This window comes from Drosophila tropicalis, unplaced genomic scaffold, assembly GCF_018151085.1.
Source record: "Drosophila tropicalis isolate 14030-0801.00 unplaced genomic scaffold, ASM1815108v1 contig_694, whole genome shotgun sequence".
In the NCBI taxonomy this organism is placed as follows: Eukaryota; Metazoa; Arthropoda; class Insecta; order Diptera; family Drosophilidae; genus Drosophila; species Drosophila tropicalis.
Genome location: NW_027173176.1, coordinates 2,883,705 through 2,901,381, shown reverse-complemented (window position 1 = coordinate 2,901,381; position 17,677 = coordinate 2,883,705). Strand labels below are relative to the sequence as shown.

Sequence of the window (17,677 nt, the reverse complement as noted above, 5' to 3'; positions counted from 1 at the left end):
GTAGATCGAATCATTGAAAAAATGAATTATTTATCAAAATATTCGGGAAATTCTTTTGCAAATGTTTAACTTTGTTAATTTGTAATCGATTTTTAAAGGTGATATTTTATTTCTTCAATTTAATTTTGTTATATAGATCACGCTATGATGATATCTTTCGAGGCGAGACAATGCCAAAGAACAACAAAGCATTCCAATAAGCCTTAACTTCATGAAGCTCTAGTTTAGACAATTTTTGAAAAATTCATGTCTAATATATTTGGTTTCAGTCTACATGGAAATCTTTTAAATTATTAAATCTAATCTTTTGCATAATTATTCAACTTTCAATGGTTATTTACATATTTTCCCAACATTAACTGAAGATCGAACAGATTTTTCCCCCCTCTTTCACAAATGTTCGGTCCCTACAAACAGATTAACCAAAATTAGTTAATATTTTCGGTTTAAATTTTTGAATTGTATTGAAATTTCTATAGAAAAATCGGCAGCCCCCTAACCGTTAAATGCCAAATTTCATGCCAACTTGTAAGCCAAGTGGCCGCTTAACGCATTGTCAACTCGCTCTCGCTCTCTTAACATGTTTTTATTGATGCATTCTCTTCGAGTGTTAACAAAGGGCCAGGATCATGCATCATCAACTAGGTCCATTCACTGTTTCGGGCCCATTCATTCATGGCTCAGTGCGACACACGTTGCGCCTTTGTGTGAGGCTCTCTACCTAGCCAGACATTGAGTCGCCGCTGCCGCCGTCGTTGACGCTGCCGACGGGGCAAAGAGACAAATTTTGTTATTCTTTTCTAGATTTTTTTTTTTTTTTTTTGCTTGATTTTTGGGTTACATTACATAGAATTATAAAGGTACTTTTATCATTTGTTAACTGACTTTAAGGATTTTCACATAATTGTTCTTTTCATGGTATTGTAACGGGGGGAAGGTGTCTCTGTGTGTTTGTCTGTCTGTCTGCCCCGTCCTCCAGTTGATCATATGTTAAGTGGCTATAAAACGTAGGACAATTGCCATTGAAAACCATATATATGTTTGTATGCATGTAGAGAGTAGTAGGTACATATGTATGTAACATCCATGCAACGATTTTACGGGGGCGATATTTCGCATTTTCGATTTGTCTGTTGATGATGGCCTATGCTTAATTGGCAGGCCGGCCAATACAGTGGAATGCGAAAAAAAGGGAAGAAACAATTCTTATGGCCTGCTCGTGTATGTAGGGCAGCTGTGTAGGATTCTTAAACTATTTGATGTTGTTTTTTTGGTCTCGTGCTTGGCAGAAGGACCTCCATCTGGTCTTGGAAACTGGACTGGACCATTTATATTTCTATTGTTTTTTGTTGCTTTCAAGTGAAGGGCCACTTGAGTTTTCCCTTTGACCACTTCCGTTTTTTGTGCATTTTCTTTTCATGCTCGATTAATTTTCAAGAAAACCCAAATGGATCGTGTGCTGTTTGACTTGCTTTTTATATGTAAGAAAGAATCTATGCAAAAAAAAAAAAAAACAAAAAAAACTAAAACACAAATACATTTCGTAGAAACTTCATTCATTTCTATATCTCTTTCTCTTTTTCTCTTTCTGTCTGATATTAATTGTGAACGAAACTCGTCTAAACGTTGAACAAATGAAAGCATAACGAAATTGTTTCGCTTGATACGGTAACAGATACAGAACAGAAAAACAAAATACTCCGCAAAGAGATACAGATGCAGAAAAACAAGATTTGGTATCATTGAACGGGCTTTTGCTTTGATGGCCGACCTGAACCCACCACCACAGTGGCGGGATTTTCCCTGTTGAGATCCCTGCGCTCGGGTAAATCATCATCATTGACATTAATTGGTTGTGACATTTGCATTTGACTGATTGTTGTTGGCCATTGTTGCTACTTAAATGCGAATATGCAAGCAAACGGATGGAAGCCAAAGAAAGAAAGGGGCAACCATCCTGAGGGGTTTGTTTTTCCTTCATGCTGAATGGTGAACCACTTTTATATACATACATACATATACACATATTTTGTTGATTTAACAAATATGACTTCATTATAGCTCAAGTAGTTTCATATTTTCTGGTTTATGAATAAATTACGAATGAGCTTTGCGTGTTTGTGTGTCAATAGCCGAGAGTCCTTAGCGTCCTTTAAGGGGTAAATGGGATATAACTGCCATAGAAACCAATCAGCTATTCTTACTGATAAGTATATGTAAATAGAAAACTCTTTTCATGCTCAAATGGCATCATAATATAATTAACTAATTGTTTGATACACATATTTGGTATCCATTAACTTGTCTTAAGGTAATCAATGTCTTTAAATCGAAATGTCCGCCAATAAGAAGACAAATTTAATTTAAATGTTGGCTATTTTGAATAAAATATTATGTTCAAAAAAATAAAAACAAAATCAGTTATGAAAATATCTCAAATTTCCAGTCAGAAGATGATCATTTTCAAATATTTTGATTTGATAAATATTATTATCATATTTTTATTTGTAAGTAAAAGCTTATTAAGATAGCTTGAAATGACAAATGAATGTAGTTCAAATTTGAAGTATATTCTAAATAAGAATTATACTGACCTATTCATAAATGATTATGAATTTTTTGATTGAAAATTATTATGTTTCTTTGATTATCAAATCAGTGAGCAACAAAGCTCTATTTACATCAAAAACTATTTGTGTTAGTTGGAACTTAAACTGGGTCTAAACTTATGATTAATATATGTATATTCTTTTATCGAGTCACCGAATTGAAATCAGTAGAGTAAATGAAATATGACAAACAATGTGGCGATAAATTAATTATTTTTCAAATTGTCTGCTGGCAACAGCCATATTTATTTATCCGAAATCCAATCAAAGAGATCACAGATACAAATGTATCTCTAGCTAAAGAATGGCGTCCGCAGCGGCTGCAAATCAAACGGAGAACTCGATGTTTGAATGGCTTTGAAGCCGTATCAAAATATGTTTCATTATGCATTTGATTTCCACATAAATGATATACATACATACATACACGTATGTATGTATAGTCTGGGATATGGGGATGATTGTCGTTATTCTCGTTGGTTTTTGGTGACCTAGCCCAACGCGTGCTACAGAGCGTACCCATTGAAGCGTTTTATGATTGTAAATGCTGTTTTCATTAACTGGCTTTGGCTTGTCGTCGCCGACATTGAGGGGGTTGGTGTACCTATAGTATATCCAAGTGGTTAGAAGAGGGTGATAAGCGTTTCTGGTTTCTGTTTGTTGTTTTTATAATTTGATTAGACGTTAAGTGTTTAAGTGTTAGTGTTGGCTGCTTGATCAACCCTTACAAAAAAAAATACAAACTCAACGAACAACCAACGATTACCTCCCAGCCACAGTCACTGGGTGATGGCCTTCTAAATCAGCCACAATATTGACCACAACACACTCGACTAAAGAGTCGTGATTAATAGCATTGTCCTGCAAGCGAATTGTCCTTGACCACCACCAAAAAAAACAAGAAGAAAAAAATAAAACAAACAAATATAATACAAATAAAAAACAAATGCTATAAACCTAAATTTACGAAAAAAAAAAAAAAAAAAAACACAATATAAATGCCTCAAATGTCTAGTCTTCTTGTGGGTCGCTGGGACCTCCATCCACAAAGGACATTCAGGAGTCCTCTTTTCTCTTTTTTTACAACACAAAAACTGCAGATCACTGCAAGTGCGCGTCGTCCTTTTGTGAATTCAATGAATCTTTGTTCGCTGACCTTTGTCCTGCACTGACTTTCATTCATGAAATAAACCTCGAGAAACTAAAGTTCCCTTTGTCCTGGAGGTTTAGAGGTCCTTTCTTCAATTCAATTGGCGGTGCTGCACTTTGATATCCATTCCTTTTCGAAACGGCCACAGTGCTCATCAATGTTTTTGACTGATGGATTGAACCCAATGGATCAGCAACAATTGTAATTCGATTTACTTAATAAGTTGGCATTACTTTAGACTTCAATGTGCAAGTTCTGAACTAGCAAATGATAGGGCAAATGTCTAAATCCTTAAGAGCAAACACCATCTTTATACTTTGGAAACTTGCATCATTCTTTATTTCTAATTGTATAAGTGACGCACTTTTCAAATTAAACAGACGTATGTATGTATGTTTGAAAAGTTATTTTCTGATTCCCAAACACTTCTTCAAATTATCCTAATGACGCATAGCAGAAACTTACTTGTCTTTTTAAGCGATTTCAAGAAGTTATATATCATTTAAATGTCTTAAATCATTTAAATTGGCATTAAACACTTGGTCGTTTGTTGTTCATTGGCATTTTGTTGTCCTCGCTTGATAAGGCATCTTGATAATCTGCGTGACTTACATTTTAATTTAAATTTTAATTAAATAGCATTAAATTGAGATAAAGGCGGTTAAAATTTGGCAAAGTTACAGGTATGCAAATTTGAGAGTTATTAAGAATTTTTCAAATACTCAAGTTTGTTTCCTTTTAGTGATCAGAGAACTTTTTTTAACATGCGGGGCCCGTAGCATTTGCTAAGCCTGCTATATGGCACTGATGAGAATATAATTTACTTAACACGACGATTCTAGTTAAGGCACCATCACTGTGTATCAAATACACAAACCAGTAGGAATGAATATTCGCCATATCCAGTACAGAAACCATGTCTGACCATCTTCTATTTAGCAAAGATACGAACCCTGCCAAAGCAACAAGCTGCAAAATGGCACAGTCTGCTTTTAGGCTCTGGAGCCAGCTAACAGCTTTTTTAAAATTAGAATCAAATTAAATTTAATAACTCCGTTTCAGGCCTTATAAGCAGAAAGATTAAAAGACTTAACCGCTTCTGCTGGCGGTACCAACACTCAAACCGAGCTATTACCAATTAAAATGAATTTTTCCTTAAGCTAATAGGGACAAAAAAGAAAACCCAAAATTAAAAAACCACCCGGCGAAGAGACATTTCAACTTCGAGATGCTTTTTTGGACTTCAATATCCATAGACCGAGTATTACTCGTGGATAGACTTTAAGCTTTCATGACAATTTTGGATACAAGCTTTAGGTGGCTTGTGAATTAAATTTTAAATATTTTCGCTTTACGCATAAGAATTTGAAATCATGAATTGTCCACACTTCTTCTGACGCAGCTTCTCACAGTTATGGCATTTACGCAAGCCACAAACTGTCAGAAACATTAAACGCAGCGCTCACTCAAATCAGTTTGTTGTCTGTTACATTTCGAGACCATATTTTGATAGTGTCAGCTTGGATTTACATAAGGAGGGAGAGGTGGTGGAGATATCCGAAGCAGTTGACAACGTACCTTCAATTGCAGCTTTCGCATGATGCGTGTCTCCTCCCAGCGATCCAGTTCCTCCCATTCCTTGCCACGCTTACGTAGCAAGTAGTAGCGATACATGACAATGGTGACGGCCACAAGCAGCGCCAGACCAGTGCCAGCTGCAGCTCCCAAAACTGCTGAACTTACCAAAACCATTTTGAGTCACAATCTGCAATGATAATGAAAATGAAACAGTTAAAACTTTTGCTTGATGTCAATCAATAAATTTATTCTTATTTAAATGGCAAAGTAGAAAGTCTTTCGCTTGAATGGCGGCAGCTCCTTCTCGCCATTGCCGCAATTCTCGTTCCTCTCGCAGATTTTCTCATTCTCCAGACTCCAGTGATCTTTACTGTCCCTGGATTGGGTCTCTGGTATAATCCATATAGCCCCAAGAGCTATCACAACCAGCCAATAAGATAGACGCATTTCAACTGAACCATAAGCCAAAACAAAGAAAAACTATTTGGTTTAGTCTCACATCTCGGAAAGTGAAAACATCTGTGTATTTATTTCAGCTGATACAACTGTGTAAATTTGTCTTATTTATGTCGGAAAGTTTTTCGTGTTTATTTATTTTAGTTTTTTGCCTAAAAGTCAATGTTGGGCATATAAGGTACACCGCGACGGAGTATGGCAAATCTTGCATATGGCCGGAAGTCTGGAGCTGCAGTAGGATAGTTAAATGAATTATTCGGTATATATGGTCCTGGTCTATCAGCTGTCGAATCCTCATCATCATCCTCGTCATCTGAAAGGATTTCCTCCTGCCCTTCGGCATGCACCTCCTCACCTTCTCCAAGCACCCTTGCACCTTCTTCGTGAGCCTCCTCCCCTTCTCCATGCACCTCTTCCTGCTCAGGATCGTGGGACTCTTCCTCTGTGAGTCTCGTTTCATCTTCTCCATGCGAAACAACTGAAACAACAATAAAGCCTCCAATGAGCGCCAAGAGAAGCAATGTGCGCATTTCGTCTGACAATTGAATGAATACTATTACGTTTGACTCAAATAACATATGCTTTTGTCGTTTCTCCGTTTATGAATTTGTCAAGCGCTTTTTTATTATTTTTGAATGTTTAACTAACTTTATTTTTAAGTTGAGTTAAACGATTGTTTTCAAGTGCCGGTGAATAACAACGGGTCCATGTCCTCCAAATCTAGGCCAGAAGATCTTCTTGTGCTTAGGCGCCTCTGTGGTGGTGGTGGTGGTGCTGGTGCTCTCTTCATCATCATCATTTTCATCAGCGTCGCCTTCTTCTTCGCCTTCTACTTCTGTCTCCTCGGATTCTGTGGTCTCGGAGTCTTCCACAACATTATTTTCAGTCGTAGAGTCCAAGACATCTGATTCCTCCTCACTTGGACGGGCCTGAACGAAGCTGATCGCCAAAAAGGCCAACAAGGCACAAACAATCAATGTACGCATTTTCGTTTTGATCTTGAAGAAGTTCCCAAATAAACTGCTTTTGAATTTCGCCTCGCAACAGTCTATTTATACGAAAAGTTTTGCCAATTTCTTGACAAAGAAATTCATAAGATCCTGATATTTATACAATTGTTTCAATTGCAAATAAAAACTTACAAGCTATTTGCCAAAAATAAAAAGTTGACTCAAAAATATTTACGGAATATTTTATGGGAACTTTCCAGAACGCAAAAAAAAAACGAATCAAAGAGATATTTTTGGCTGCTTTGAGATTTTATTTATATAAATAATTATACCGATGTTGTGCTGTTGACAGATGTACTGTTGGAGAGTGTACTGTTGGGGAATGGATGAACAATGACAGGCCCATGACCACCCCATATTGGCCAACGCAAGGGCCAGAACCAGGGCCATCCCCAACCGCCTGGAACAGTTGAATTAACGCCGAAACGACTTGAATTGCCGCCGAAATGACTTGAATTACCGCCGAAGTGGCCCATGGCGCAATTGATGGCCAAGACGGCTACCAAAGCAAATAGGAATAAAGTGCGCATCTTTACAGTTTAGTAGAAGCTGATAACTTCATACAGATTCAGATGCAGCGCCTCTTTTTATAGCAGTCTATAGGTGAAAATGTAAATATTTACAATCTGTTTCAATTAACTGCAAGCCTTGTAATTGGCAAATAGTTGTTCTAGCCATTTACACATGATCACATTGTTACAGGAAGAGTAGTCAACCTATTTCAAAATTAAGTAAATCGTCGCGTCTATTTCGATAAGCCGGTTTGGAAAGACAAAATGCACATAATATACATGGTTTATACCTGTAGTCCTATGTACAACTATTTCGAATAGTTTAAAGAGCACATGACAACTTTATCGCCTCCCACGGGCAGTTTCGCCCTCTTGCAACAATTTCCATGCAATATTTACAAAGTTTGGTAGACCGATGGACAGTCCTAACATATGTTGTATGTATATAGAAGTGACGATGCTTAAAATATATAATCTACAAACTCAAATGCTTGCAAGATCCGAAATTAAAGTGTTCATACAGACGGAAATGTCAAATAGCTATATTAACTTGGCTATTCATTACTTTAAGGATCGGAAATCCTTCCTTAGAGACGCATTTTGTTTGACAATTAAAAGAACAATTTTGTGTTCGGTTCAAAAAAATAATACAAACAAATTTCTAAAATCTTCTGATTGATTTTTCAAGCGTTTATTTCTCTTTTTAACTGTTCATCTACTAACTGATTTAAGCGACAGCTTTGAAACGTGGGTGAATAACAACGGGTCCATGTCCCCCAAATCTAGGCCAGAAGATCTTCTTATGCTTAGGTGCCTCTGTGGTGGTGGTGCTGGTGCTCTCTTCTTCTTCATCATCATCTTCATCGGCGTCGCCTTCTTCCTCGCCTACTTCGTCACCTTCTTCATCAGTCTCGTCGGCATTTGTTGTTTCGGAGTCATCCACAACATTATTTTCACTTGTAGAGTCCAAGACATCTGATTCTTCCTCACTTGGACGGGCCTGAACGAAGCTGATCGCCAAAAAGGCCAACAAGACACAAACAATCAATGTACGCATTTTCGTTTTGATCTTCAAGAAGTTCCCAAATAAACTGCTTTCGAATTTTGCCTCGCAACAGTCTATTTATACGGAAATGTTTTGCCAACTTCTTGACAAAGAAATTCGTAAGATCCTGATATTTATACAATTGTTTCAATTGCAAATAAAAACTTACAAGCTATTTGCCAAAAATAAAAAGTTTACTCAAAAATATTGACAGAATTTTTGTGGGAAATTTCCAGTATAAAAAAGAAAAAAAAAATTGCGTATTTTTGCCTGCTATAAGATTTTATTAATTTGAATAATTAATCCACATTTGTGCTGTTGGCAGATGTACTGTTGGAAAGTGAGCCGTTGCCATGTGGATGGACTACGACAGGTCCGTGACCACCCCATCTTGGCCAATGACGGGGCACTTCCCAATCGGAGAAGTTATGGCGACCAGTTGAGTTGCCGCCAATGTGGCTCGAGTTACCGCCAAAGTGACTTGAGTTTCCGCCAAAATGACTTGAATTGCCACCGATATGACTTGAATTGCCACCGAAATGGCTGGAGTTACCACGGAAGTGGCCCATGGCACAGTTTAGGGCCAACACAGCTACTACGGCGAATAAGACAAAAGTGCGCATCTTTACAGTTTGGCAGAAGCAGATAACTTCATAAATGTTCAGATGCAGCGCCTCTTTTTTATAGGAATACAGCTTTACCCTCTACTCTCTATAAGTGAAAATCTAAATATTTACAATCTGTTTTAAATAATTATAATCGTTGTAATTGGCAAATAACTATTCTAATCGTTCACATGTGATATTGATATTGAACATACAAATAGGAACAGTGCTGTAATCGCCCCATATAAGGAATCTAATTACTTTTCTTTATGTCAAGATATTATCTGAGAATTTACACAGGCAAAGGCTATGAATGTGAATTGCAGAAATAATTGGGGTGAGAGTTCATCAAACCAAAAAAGGATTTAAATATAAGACTTGTAGTTAGATTAAAGAAAATAGCTTTTTATTAACAGAAACAATATTTGATAGAGTCATTAGAGAGAGGCTGGGTTTTTCTTCAAGTCTATAAGCGTACATAGGTAAAAGTTTGGTTGTTGATTATGACGGCTTCAAGTGTACGTGTAATGGGAAAAATTAAATTAAATTATTTTATTACCACTGTGTACACACAAGTACACACACAGTTGTTCAAACTTCATACGGGATAGATACATTTAGGTAAACAATTAACAACGCAACTTTGTGATACGTTCGTTTTGAAGATAGAGCCATCCATTGATTTCTTATTCCTCCCTATCATCACCATCGTCCTCATGATTGGACTGATCGTCCTTGTCATCGTCTTCGTTCTGTGGTTGATTTTCCTCCCCTCCTAATGTGTCCTCGTCATCTTCTTCATCACCGTCGTTTTCATCTTCCTCACTATTCTCGTCTTCAGCAGATTGTTCTGGGTGTTCTGGGTTGGAGTCTTTAGGACCAACCGGAGCAGCCGACACAGTAGCCAACAAGACAATTCCAAAGAGAGCTAGCAGAACGAGGGTACGCATGATTGTTGTATGCCAAATGTTTGACTAATGCTGATTCTCCAGGCTTTGGTGGTTTTTATAGCCCAAATTTTTGGGGGTCAACGGGATATACATAGTATGGCAAAAATGACACTTCCATGGAATTCAGTACAGTGATGGCCGTACAGTATTTACATACCAACAGCTGTCACCTTGATTGAAGTCGTCAAGTCGTGTGCGAGGTACTCTTCAGACGGTTGGGTAAATATTTGGTCGTTAGACCTGTATATGAACAGCCAAAGCTAATAATAATAATAATAATTTTGAGTTGTCTAACCCCTCAGTAATACAGTAGTCTATGAGTACGTTAAAAGATTCAATAGAATATCAAAAAAAAAAAAAAAAAAAGTATTTAATGTATTTAAAATCTGTACTGCGAAAACTTTCTAATGTTCTAGTAATATTAAGAATGGTATCAATATTCCATAAATATGTCTAAAATATAGATGTTTGTTACAAAATCCATTAGTCAAACTCTACTGTCTAATGAATGAGTCACAACATGTACAAAACTCCAAATTTTTGTTAGTATTCCAAGAAATTGGAGCCTATTTGCACAATTGCTTTATCTCAGGGTTTTGTTTTTTTTTTGTTTTTCTGTTTTTTTGAGAACAATTTGAAAATTGATAAAAATGTCATCAAAGTGTCATGATAATATCGAATTATATACAATGGTTAGATTTTGTAAAAGACCTTGGACTACTGCACCTCATTTACATGTAAAGCAACTATAAATAGCATAAGTTTCATTGTATCTAGCATAGTCACAGTTACATCGCTGTATTGGCTGTTCAGTAAAAGAATTTTGAAGTCTTTCAAATTATCGAAGTCGATATGCGTTCATTTGTCGTCGCCGTTTTATTCTTTGCTGGCATCCTTGCCTACAGCAATGCCAGTCCTCAGTATGGACTGAACGAAGCCCTCATTGATCTGGCCAAAGAGTTGGCCAAGGAGGATAGAAACAGTACCATTAAATTTGGCAACAATACCGTTATCATAACAGGTATAGCCAATTCCAATGCTAATATCAATCGGATACCCAACCAGAGGCCACAGCAAAATCAGCAACCTTCTAATGGATGGAACTACGGCAGTTGGAACTATTATCCCGGTTACGGTTTCTGGCGTACTGCCGTAAAGCAGAATGAAACAGAATCCATTGAGGATATTATCTCTATGAGTGATGCTGATTTAAAAGCCGAAGAGGAGGATGATGAAGAAGAGGCATCTTTGGATAAAGAATCCGAAGAGGACGACAAAAGGCACCCAAATCTTCAATCCGATGAAGTTAGCGAGGAGGAACTTAGCCATGAGAACGACACTCAAGAGGACGAGGAGCCCGAGGACAAGAGTAAATTCTAAATGTTATTTTTAGAATTTAGAGCATCATCATTATCATAAATCATCTGTTCAGATCTGTTACACTTTTTTTAAAGGAAACATCGAATCTATTGTTTATCATCTGATGATTTCATTTCATATAATAAATCAAGCGCAAATGCGTACAATTGTTTAGCAAAAAAAACTTCTGGAAAGCTATTACTGAGCTTCTTTTCTGCAGGGTTACCATATTCAAGTTGATCTTAAATAACAAAAGACTTTAAGTAAATGCTAATGCTAAATTATATGTTCATGCGTAGTATCTCGATCCACCCACCAATAGTAATCACAACAAGGACAAGGACAAGGACAATGCCACAATGAATTTACTTAACACTGTAAACATGTCAACCAACCGGACTGATTCCATTGTGAGGTTGTGGGAGGTCAGAGGGCAAGTTATTTATCAAAAGTTAGGATACAAATGTTCTGAGCTACAAAATCAAATTCTCTTATTATTTTATCCAGTGCGTGTTTCTATTTCATAATCTTGACAATGACATAATGAGCAGTCAAGGGATATGGACCTAAACATGGACATGAACATGGATTGGTTGAGATGGCCAAAAACACTTGGCACTTAACTCAATTGTGGTGAATGCCGATGCCGTAGCCGTTGCCAATGATGATTTGCCTATGCTGCCAATCAATGTCAATACACGCGCGCACACATACTGAGAAAGAAAGAGAGAGACACACTCACACACATACACGCAAAGAATCGCCTTGACAGGCGTCCGTTAGGGCTTAATCATAATTTGATTCGAGCGTCGTGTCCTTAAGGAAAAAAAATGTTGCATAAATTTAAGCGCTCCTAAAAATAGGTACAAATAATTTTTGTTTGTCCATGACCGTATTTTTTCCCCACGAATGGGCTGGAAACCCATTTCCATTCGGGCACTTTCCATTAAAAATAGATTTTTGATTCATTGTATTTGATGAAAATTTCAAATTTCAAATTCGATTTCAAAACATTGAAAGAAACCAATTGAATCTTGTGAACAAAGAGGACACTGAACAATGCTTATATACAATTCCACACAATGGACAATGAAGAACTTGTCTTTGCATTTAATTGAAAGTATAAGCTCTTTGGCATATGCAACCAAGAGGCTAGACAATAAAGTCCATTACACTTGACCTCAATCTTGGGACATGTGTGTGCAGCATATGTCGTGACCTAAGTTCAAAGCTACAGCAATCTCTTCTCTCTGATTGCAATCGATTTCTAGTAATTGCACCAGCAAGCTAACCCCAATTGATTGCTCTTCACTGATTAAGGGTCAAGGTAATTAAACTAAATCCCCTTTGCCCATTTGTCCAGTTAACCATTTGACAGAATGAAAAAGACAGCACCAATATAAAAGAAATCTACACCCAATGAGAACGAGAACGCGAACGAGTTGAAAATATCAATGGTTTTTATCATGCTTAGTTATAAGAGTATTCTCAAGTATGCCATTCTGGCTGGCCATAACACATTGAACAGGCTCTACTTGAAGTCGAAATACTCCCAAGAGCTAAGATAATCGTTTGGATTACTTTATAAAATAGACATGATTATTATAGTATGAGGTCGCATCTCCAGCTGACTCTATTCCAATTTATTTGCATTAACAGAAAATACAAGTTCGGCTGAATAAATTAGTTAGTTAAACGCATGTTTTGGTTGCCTAAAAAATATTATTTGTTGATTTTGCTGTTTGTGTTCCGTTTCATATAGGCCATGCTTAGTGAAGCAGTAATAATAACAACAACAGCAACTGAGCCATTAAGCAATCATTTCCCCAAGCTAGACGCTAATTTCTGTTTGCTTGTTAGGCCCCATACGCACTCCACACACGCAATTCCACACACACACACACACATTTCTTTTGTATGAACTAGCACAACATGCCCCAGAAAAAGGGGTCGATTCGGTGGGTGAGTGACTGTCTGGTCATGTGCAAACGGAAGCGGCATTGCCATGTCAATGATGGTTTGACTCTGCCTCTCATCAAGTTAATTTTGTACGTCAAAATGATGCACTATGCGAAATGGCTGACACAATTCAAAGGACGAATGATCAAATTTAATGAAACTATTAAGTTCCACAAGCCGAGCTACTTTTAACCCATGCATAGCATTATCCCACACAGAGATTTACGTCAGTTAACCTATTAACCTTACATGAATATCATTCACTTGATCATTTCATATTATGACTACGCAATGGCATTTGACGTTAGTTTATAAAAAGGGTATTCCAAAGTCGTGGTAGTGTTGCTTTTTTTGCATGATGTTTTATTTTTAAAGTAATCCTTGATATCTGATGTTAATTCATTACTTTCATGTCATTAAGCACTTTATGCTGGTACATAAAGAACAAAAATGAGTTAAAACTGCAAGTGCACTCAGGCCAAAGGTCAGTGTTAGTATATACATATATGTATCTAGTACCTCTACAATGTTCATACTTAATTATTGAGTTTTCTAAGAAAAGTGGCTTTAGTTCGCTGCGCGAACATCAACAGAAATTTGCATAGCTTACAATTTGTAAAGCTTTTTGCGTTCTGTTTGCCCCTTTATTCGCTGTAACATTTGATAAAACTCTTGTGAATAAAACGGCACACGATGGTCCTTGAGGCGGGAGGGGGACTCTAGGAGAGGAGCATTGTCCGTTAACGGTTTGGCGCCACAATCTAAGCCCCAGCCAAAACCCTAAAAATAAATATAGAGCACGTCACTAGCATAGAAAATGCCTTCAATGTACTCTAGTTACTGGCGAAAGGCTATTGCGTTATGTTTTTGTTTAACGAATCAACAAGTAGATATCCATATACACATACATGGGTATTTGGGTATTTGGGTGTGTGTGTGTGTGTATTTATGAACAGACAAACCCTTTTAAGAGGAATATACATCATAGAAATTTTGCATAAATTTCGTGGCCACCTGATAGAATTGTTTTAGGTTTGCTTGTTGCTCTTGTTTGCCCAATATAATGAGCCAAGTTTACATAAAAACATATACACACACACAGCATTTTATTTTCGCTGCTTCATGGGAATTTTACTGCCCTGAAAATTAACATTTTGATTGGATTTTTCAATATTGCACCATATGGCTAGCCCGTCCATTCCGTTCCGTTCCATTCTGCATGCTGGCCAATGTCGTTTTATTTGGCCAGCAGCACCTTTAATGGCTAACTGGACTCAATGTTTGCTTAATACTCGACATTTCAATAGACAACTAACATATACATATACATTGTAATATTTATATATATATATATATAGTATAGTGGAGTATAATACGCTTTAGTGCCAGATAAGATAAACGGTTTTATGTCATGGGCCGTTGACTATCGATATATATATGTATATATGTAGATATATTCATCGGTCCAAAAGTTCGAAATTTTATACCAATATGAGGGCGGATAAGGATATTTGGAGACAAGTGTGCTCTCGATTAAACTAAAATGGTAATTTAAGGCAAATAGGAAAATAGAATTTATAAAAACTTTTCTTTTTTCCATTTTTACCTTTCATTGTGTTTACTTTCAATTGTTGCGTTGCATACTTTTTGGCTTCAGTAAAGATTTCTTTGTGGTTCTGTTTTTCAAATAAATGCTCGCTTTATTGATTTATGAAAAATTTAGTTCTAAGAATCAGCTACCACTTGGGCATCAGTGCTGTCAGATGATGCAGGTTGAGCCACTGGTTCTGCAACTTCTGAAACAGTCGTAGTATCCTGCTGTACAGGTTCCCGCACAACTTGAGGCATGCCGTAGGGTATTCCTCCACGACCCCAGCCATACCAGTTGGGTGATCCTCCCCAGAAGCGTGGTGGCATGCCCCAATCGTAATCGTAGTTATAATCGTTGTAGTAACGGGGATACAACTTGGGAACTGCAACGGCTGCGCTCTCGAGCCCCTCATCTGCGACAGCATTCACCACAGAGGGATTCTGCACATATAGAGCTGGTTGCACGGCCAGCTTCACCTGACTCGGACGTACGAACCTTCTGCCCTGAACCTGAGCAGAAGCCACAGTCACCAGAGTGACAACAACCAAAGCAAGGAACAAACGCATTTTGTATCTTTTCCTCTTATTTCTTGCAAAGACTACAACCAAATGATTTCGACTAACGTTTGGAGACAGTTCAAGGTGCTTTTATAGTGATGTTCGAATCACTCGGCTATTTTGTCAAATCGCAAATATTTACTCAACTAATTTCGCAAATTAATTGGATGTGTTTTATTGTCGGCAAACCTTGAGAATCCGTGCATCAAAAAGAAACCAAAATTTGCGTAGTTTAAAGCATTCTTTAGTCTTTTGATCTATTTATTTGTTTAGCACACGGTGTTTAAAGATTTCTGTGAATAGTTGTCATTAGCGCAGATATGTGTTTAATCCTCCACAAGTGTTTCGAATGTTTAATTATGCATACGTCTAACAAATATATATTGAAACTGTCTCGCCGAAACGCAAATCACCTACTCGAATTTGGTCGCCCAGTCTGAATTTCACAATTCACTGGGAATCAACTTTAATTTCGTATAGACAAGTGCGAATCAAACAGCAACTGTTCAAATGCCAACGACTACTTAACCCTCAAGCAATATGCCAACGATAATTGTAATCCATCTGAAGAATTAATCTGACTTTAGTACATTAAGGTTTATAATGGGATTTGGCAACATCGGCGCAGCATTTAAGTTAGTTTAGACCAACTAACTAACTATGGTAGTTGGGAGAATTGTTCTAATTGGCTTTTTGGAAATGCAGTTCACTTTGACTATATAACAATAAGGGAAAAATTGTGAAAAAATTGACAAGGTAATTTGAGTGCTTTCACATGGACATACATACATTCAAACGTAAGAGTTTGTTTGTATCTACATGAGATGCCATTAGGTATAAGGATATAAAAATGGATTACGTAGCCATAATTAAAGGACTCGAGGCAAGTTGAGCAGAAAAATGAAAATTAGAAATGAAATTTAAGTCCGGCCAACAACAGTGACAAGCTGTCTCGTTTCTCGGGACACACACACATACACACACTTACACATTCGCGTACTTTGTCTGCTCCTGTCAGAGGCAGGCAGACAAATAACAACAGGTTTAGACCCATCTGCACCTCCGGACCTAGCCCTATGCCTCCTCCGTTTTCCCCTCCATAACCATATTTAACTTCATTCCGTCAAGTTATATTCTTGGCCAAGTTTCAGACGCCTATTGTTGACTAAGGAAAGTTTCTTCTTCTCTCAATTAACAAGTTATAAATTCAAACTTGATAACTTACGACTAATTTTTCGCCATTTCGTCTTTCTGTTCCATTTCTGTCTCTGTCTCGTTATCTCTAATATAGATAGTAGCCCCTAAGTCACTTACGTCATTGAACTGAACCCAACAAATACAAATACAAATACCAAAAAAAAAAAAAAAATAAAATGAAGCAAGTAAGTCGACTCGTCGACTCGGGTATACCATACATGAAACATGGGTATACCATAGGTGAAACAAATTTTTTTAAATTTCGAAAACCAAATGTACATATGTATGTCTATTAAATTGTTTTTACATGCTTCATACTATGTGCTATCTCACTGACTCTACAAACACACGAGCACTCTAGCGCCGCCACTAGCCAACGGCCAATTCTGCCCTTGTGGACCGCTTAGTAAAATACTTTCATACGCATATTTTGCATGTTTCTAGTCCGATTTCAATAAAATTTGGTAGTTTTGTAGAAATAGATAAGAATAATTAGTCTGCCGAATTTGAATGCGATAGTCAAAAAACTACAGGAGGAAATCGGTTTTTTCTTAATTATGGAGGCGGAAGTGGGCGTGGCAAAATATGAAAATATATATACTCTGCGCGCATACTAAGCCAGTATACATACTAAATTTGGTGACTTTAGCTTTGTTAGTTTTTGAGAAAATCAGTTTTGTTTAATTTTCGGGGGCGGAAGTGGGCGTGGCAAAATTTTTAAATAACCAGTTTCTGCGCGTCTATTAAACTAGTCTGCATACAAAATTTGATGTCGGTAGCTGTCATAGTTTTTAAAAAAATCAGTTTTATGTAAATTCCGGGGGCGGAAGGGGGCGTGGCAAAAAGTTTAAACAATTAGTTTCTGCGCGCCAACTAAACGAGTATATAAACCAAATTTGATGTCTCTAGCTGTTATACTTTTTAAGAAAAACAGTTTTATGTGATTCCTGGGGGCGTAAGGGGGCGTGGCCGAAATTCCAATTAACTCTGAACATGTGCATACTACACGAGTATACATACCAAATTTGGTGGCTCTAGCTCTTATAGTCTCCGAGATCTGCGTGTTCATACGGACGGACGGACGGACGGACGGACGGAC

At 37.3% G+C, this 17,677-nt stretch overlaps 6 protein-coding genes across 7 annotated transcripts in view; 1 reads left to right on the top strand and 5 right to left on the bottom strand.

Moving 5' to 3' along the window:
* Sytbeta (Synaptotagmin beta) overlaps positions 1-17,677 on the bottom strand; it is a 44,646-nt gene that overhangs the window by 25,290 nt on the left and 1,679 nt on the right. For both annotated transcript variants that reach the window (XM_068292691.1, XM_068292692.1), the window contains exon 2: positions 5,338-5,524. In XM_068292691.1, coding sequence (XP_068148792.1) covers positions 5,338-5,511 — 174 coding nt within the window. In that variant the 5' untranslated portion in view covers positions 5,512-5,524. The remainder of the gene's footprint in view (positions 1-5,337; positions 5,525-17,677) is intronic.
* Positions 5,946-6,323, bottom strand: LOC137579166 (uncharacterized). Its single transcript, XM_068292871.1, has one exon. It carries the CDS (start codon positions 6,321-6,323, stop codon positions 5,946-5,948), a length of 378 nt encoding a protein of 125 aa, XP_068148972.1.
* On the bottom strand, positions 6,459-6,779 carry LOC137579165 (protein SHQ1 homolog). Its single transcript, XM_068292870.1, has one exon. The coding sequence runs from the start codon at positions 6,777-6,779 to the stop codon at positions 6,459-6,461; it is 321 nt and encodes a 106-aa protein (XP_068148971.1).
* Positions 8,043-8,372, bottom strand: LOC137579164 (uncharacterized). Its single transcript, XM_068292869.1, has one exon. It carries the CDS (start codon positions 8,370-8,372, stop codon positions 8,043-8,045), a length of 330 nt encoding a protein of 109 aa, XP_068148970.1.
* EAChm (Enhancer of Acetyltransferase Chameau) lies at positions 10,703-11,295 on the top strand. Its single transcript, XM_068292860.1, has one exon. It carries the CDS (start codon positions 10,768-10,770, stop codon positions 11,293-11,295), a length of 528 nt encoding a protein of 175 aa, XP_068148961.1. The 5' UTR covers positions 10,703-10,767.
* LOC137579158 (uncharacterized) lies at positions 14,959-15,390 on the bottom strand. Its single transcript, XM_068292859.1, has one exon. The coding sequence runs from the start codon at positions 15,388-15,390 to the stop codon at positions 14,959-14,961; it is 432 nt and encodes a 143-aa protein (XP_068148960.1).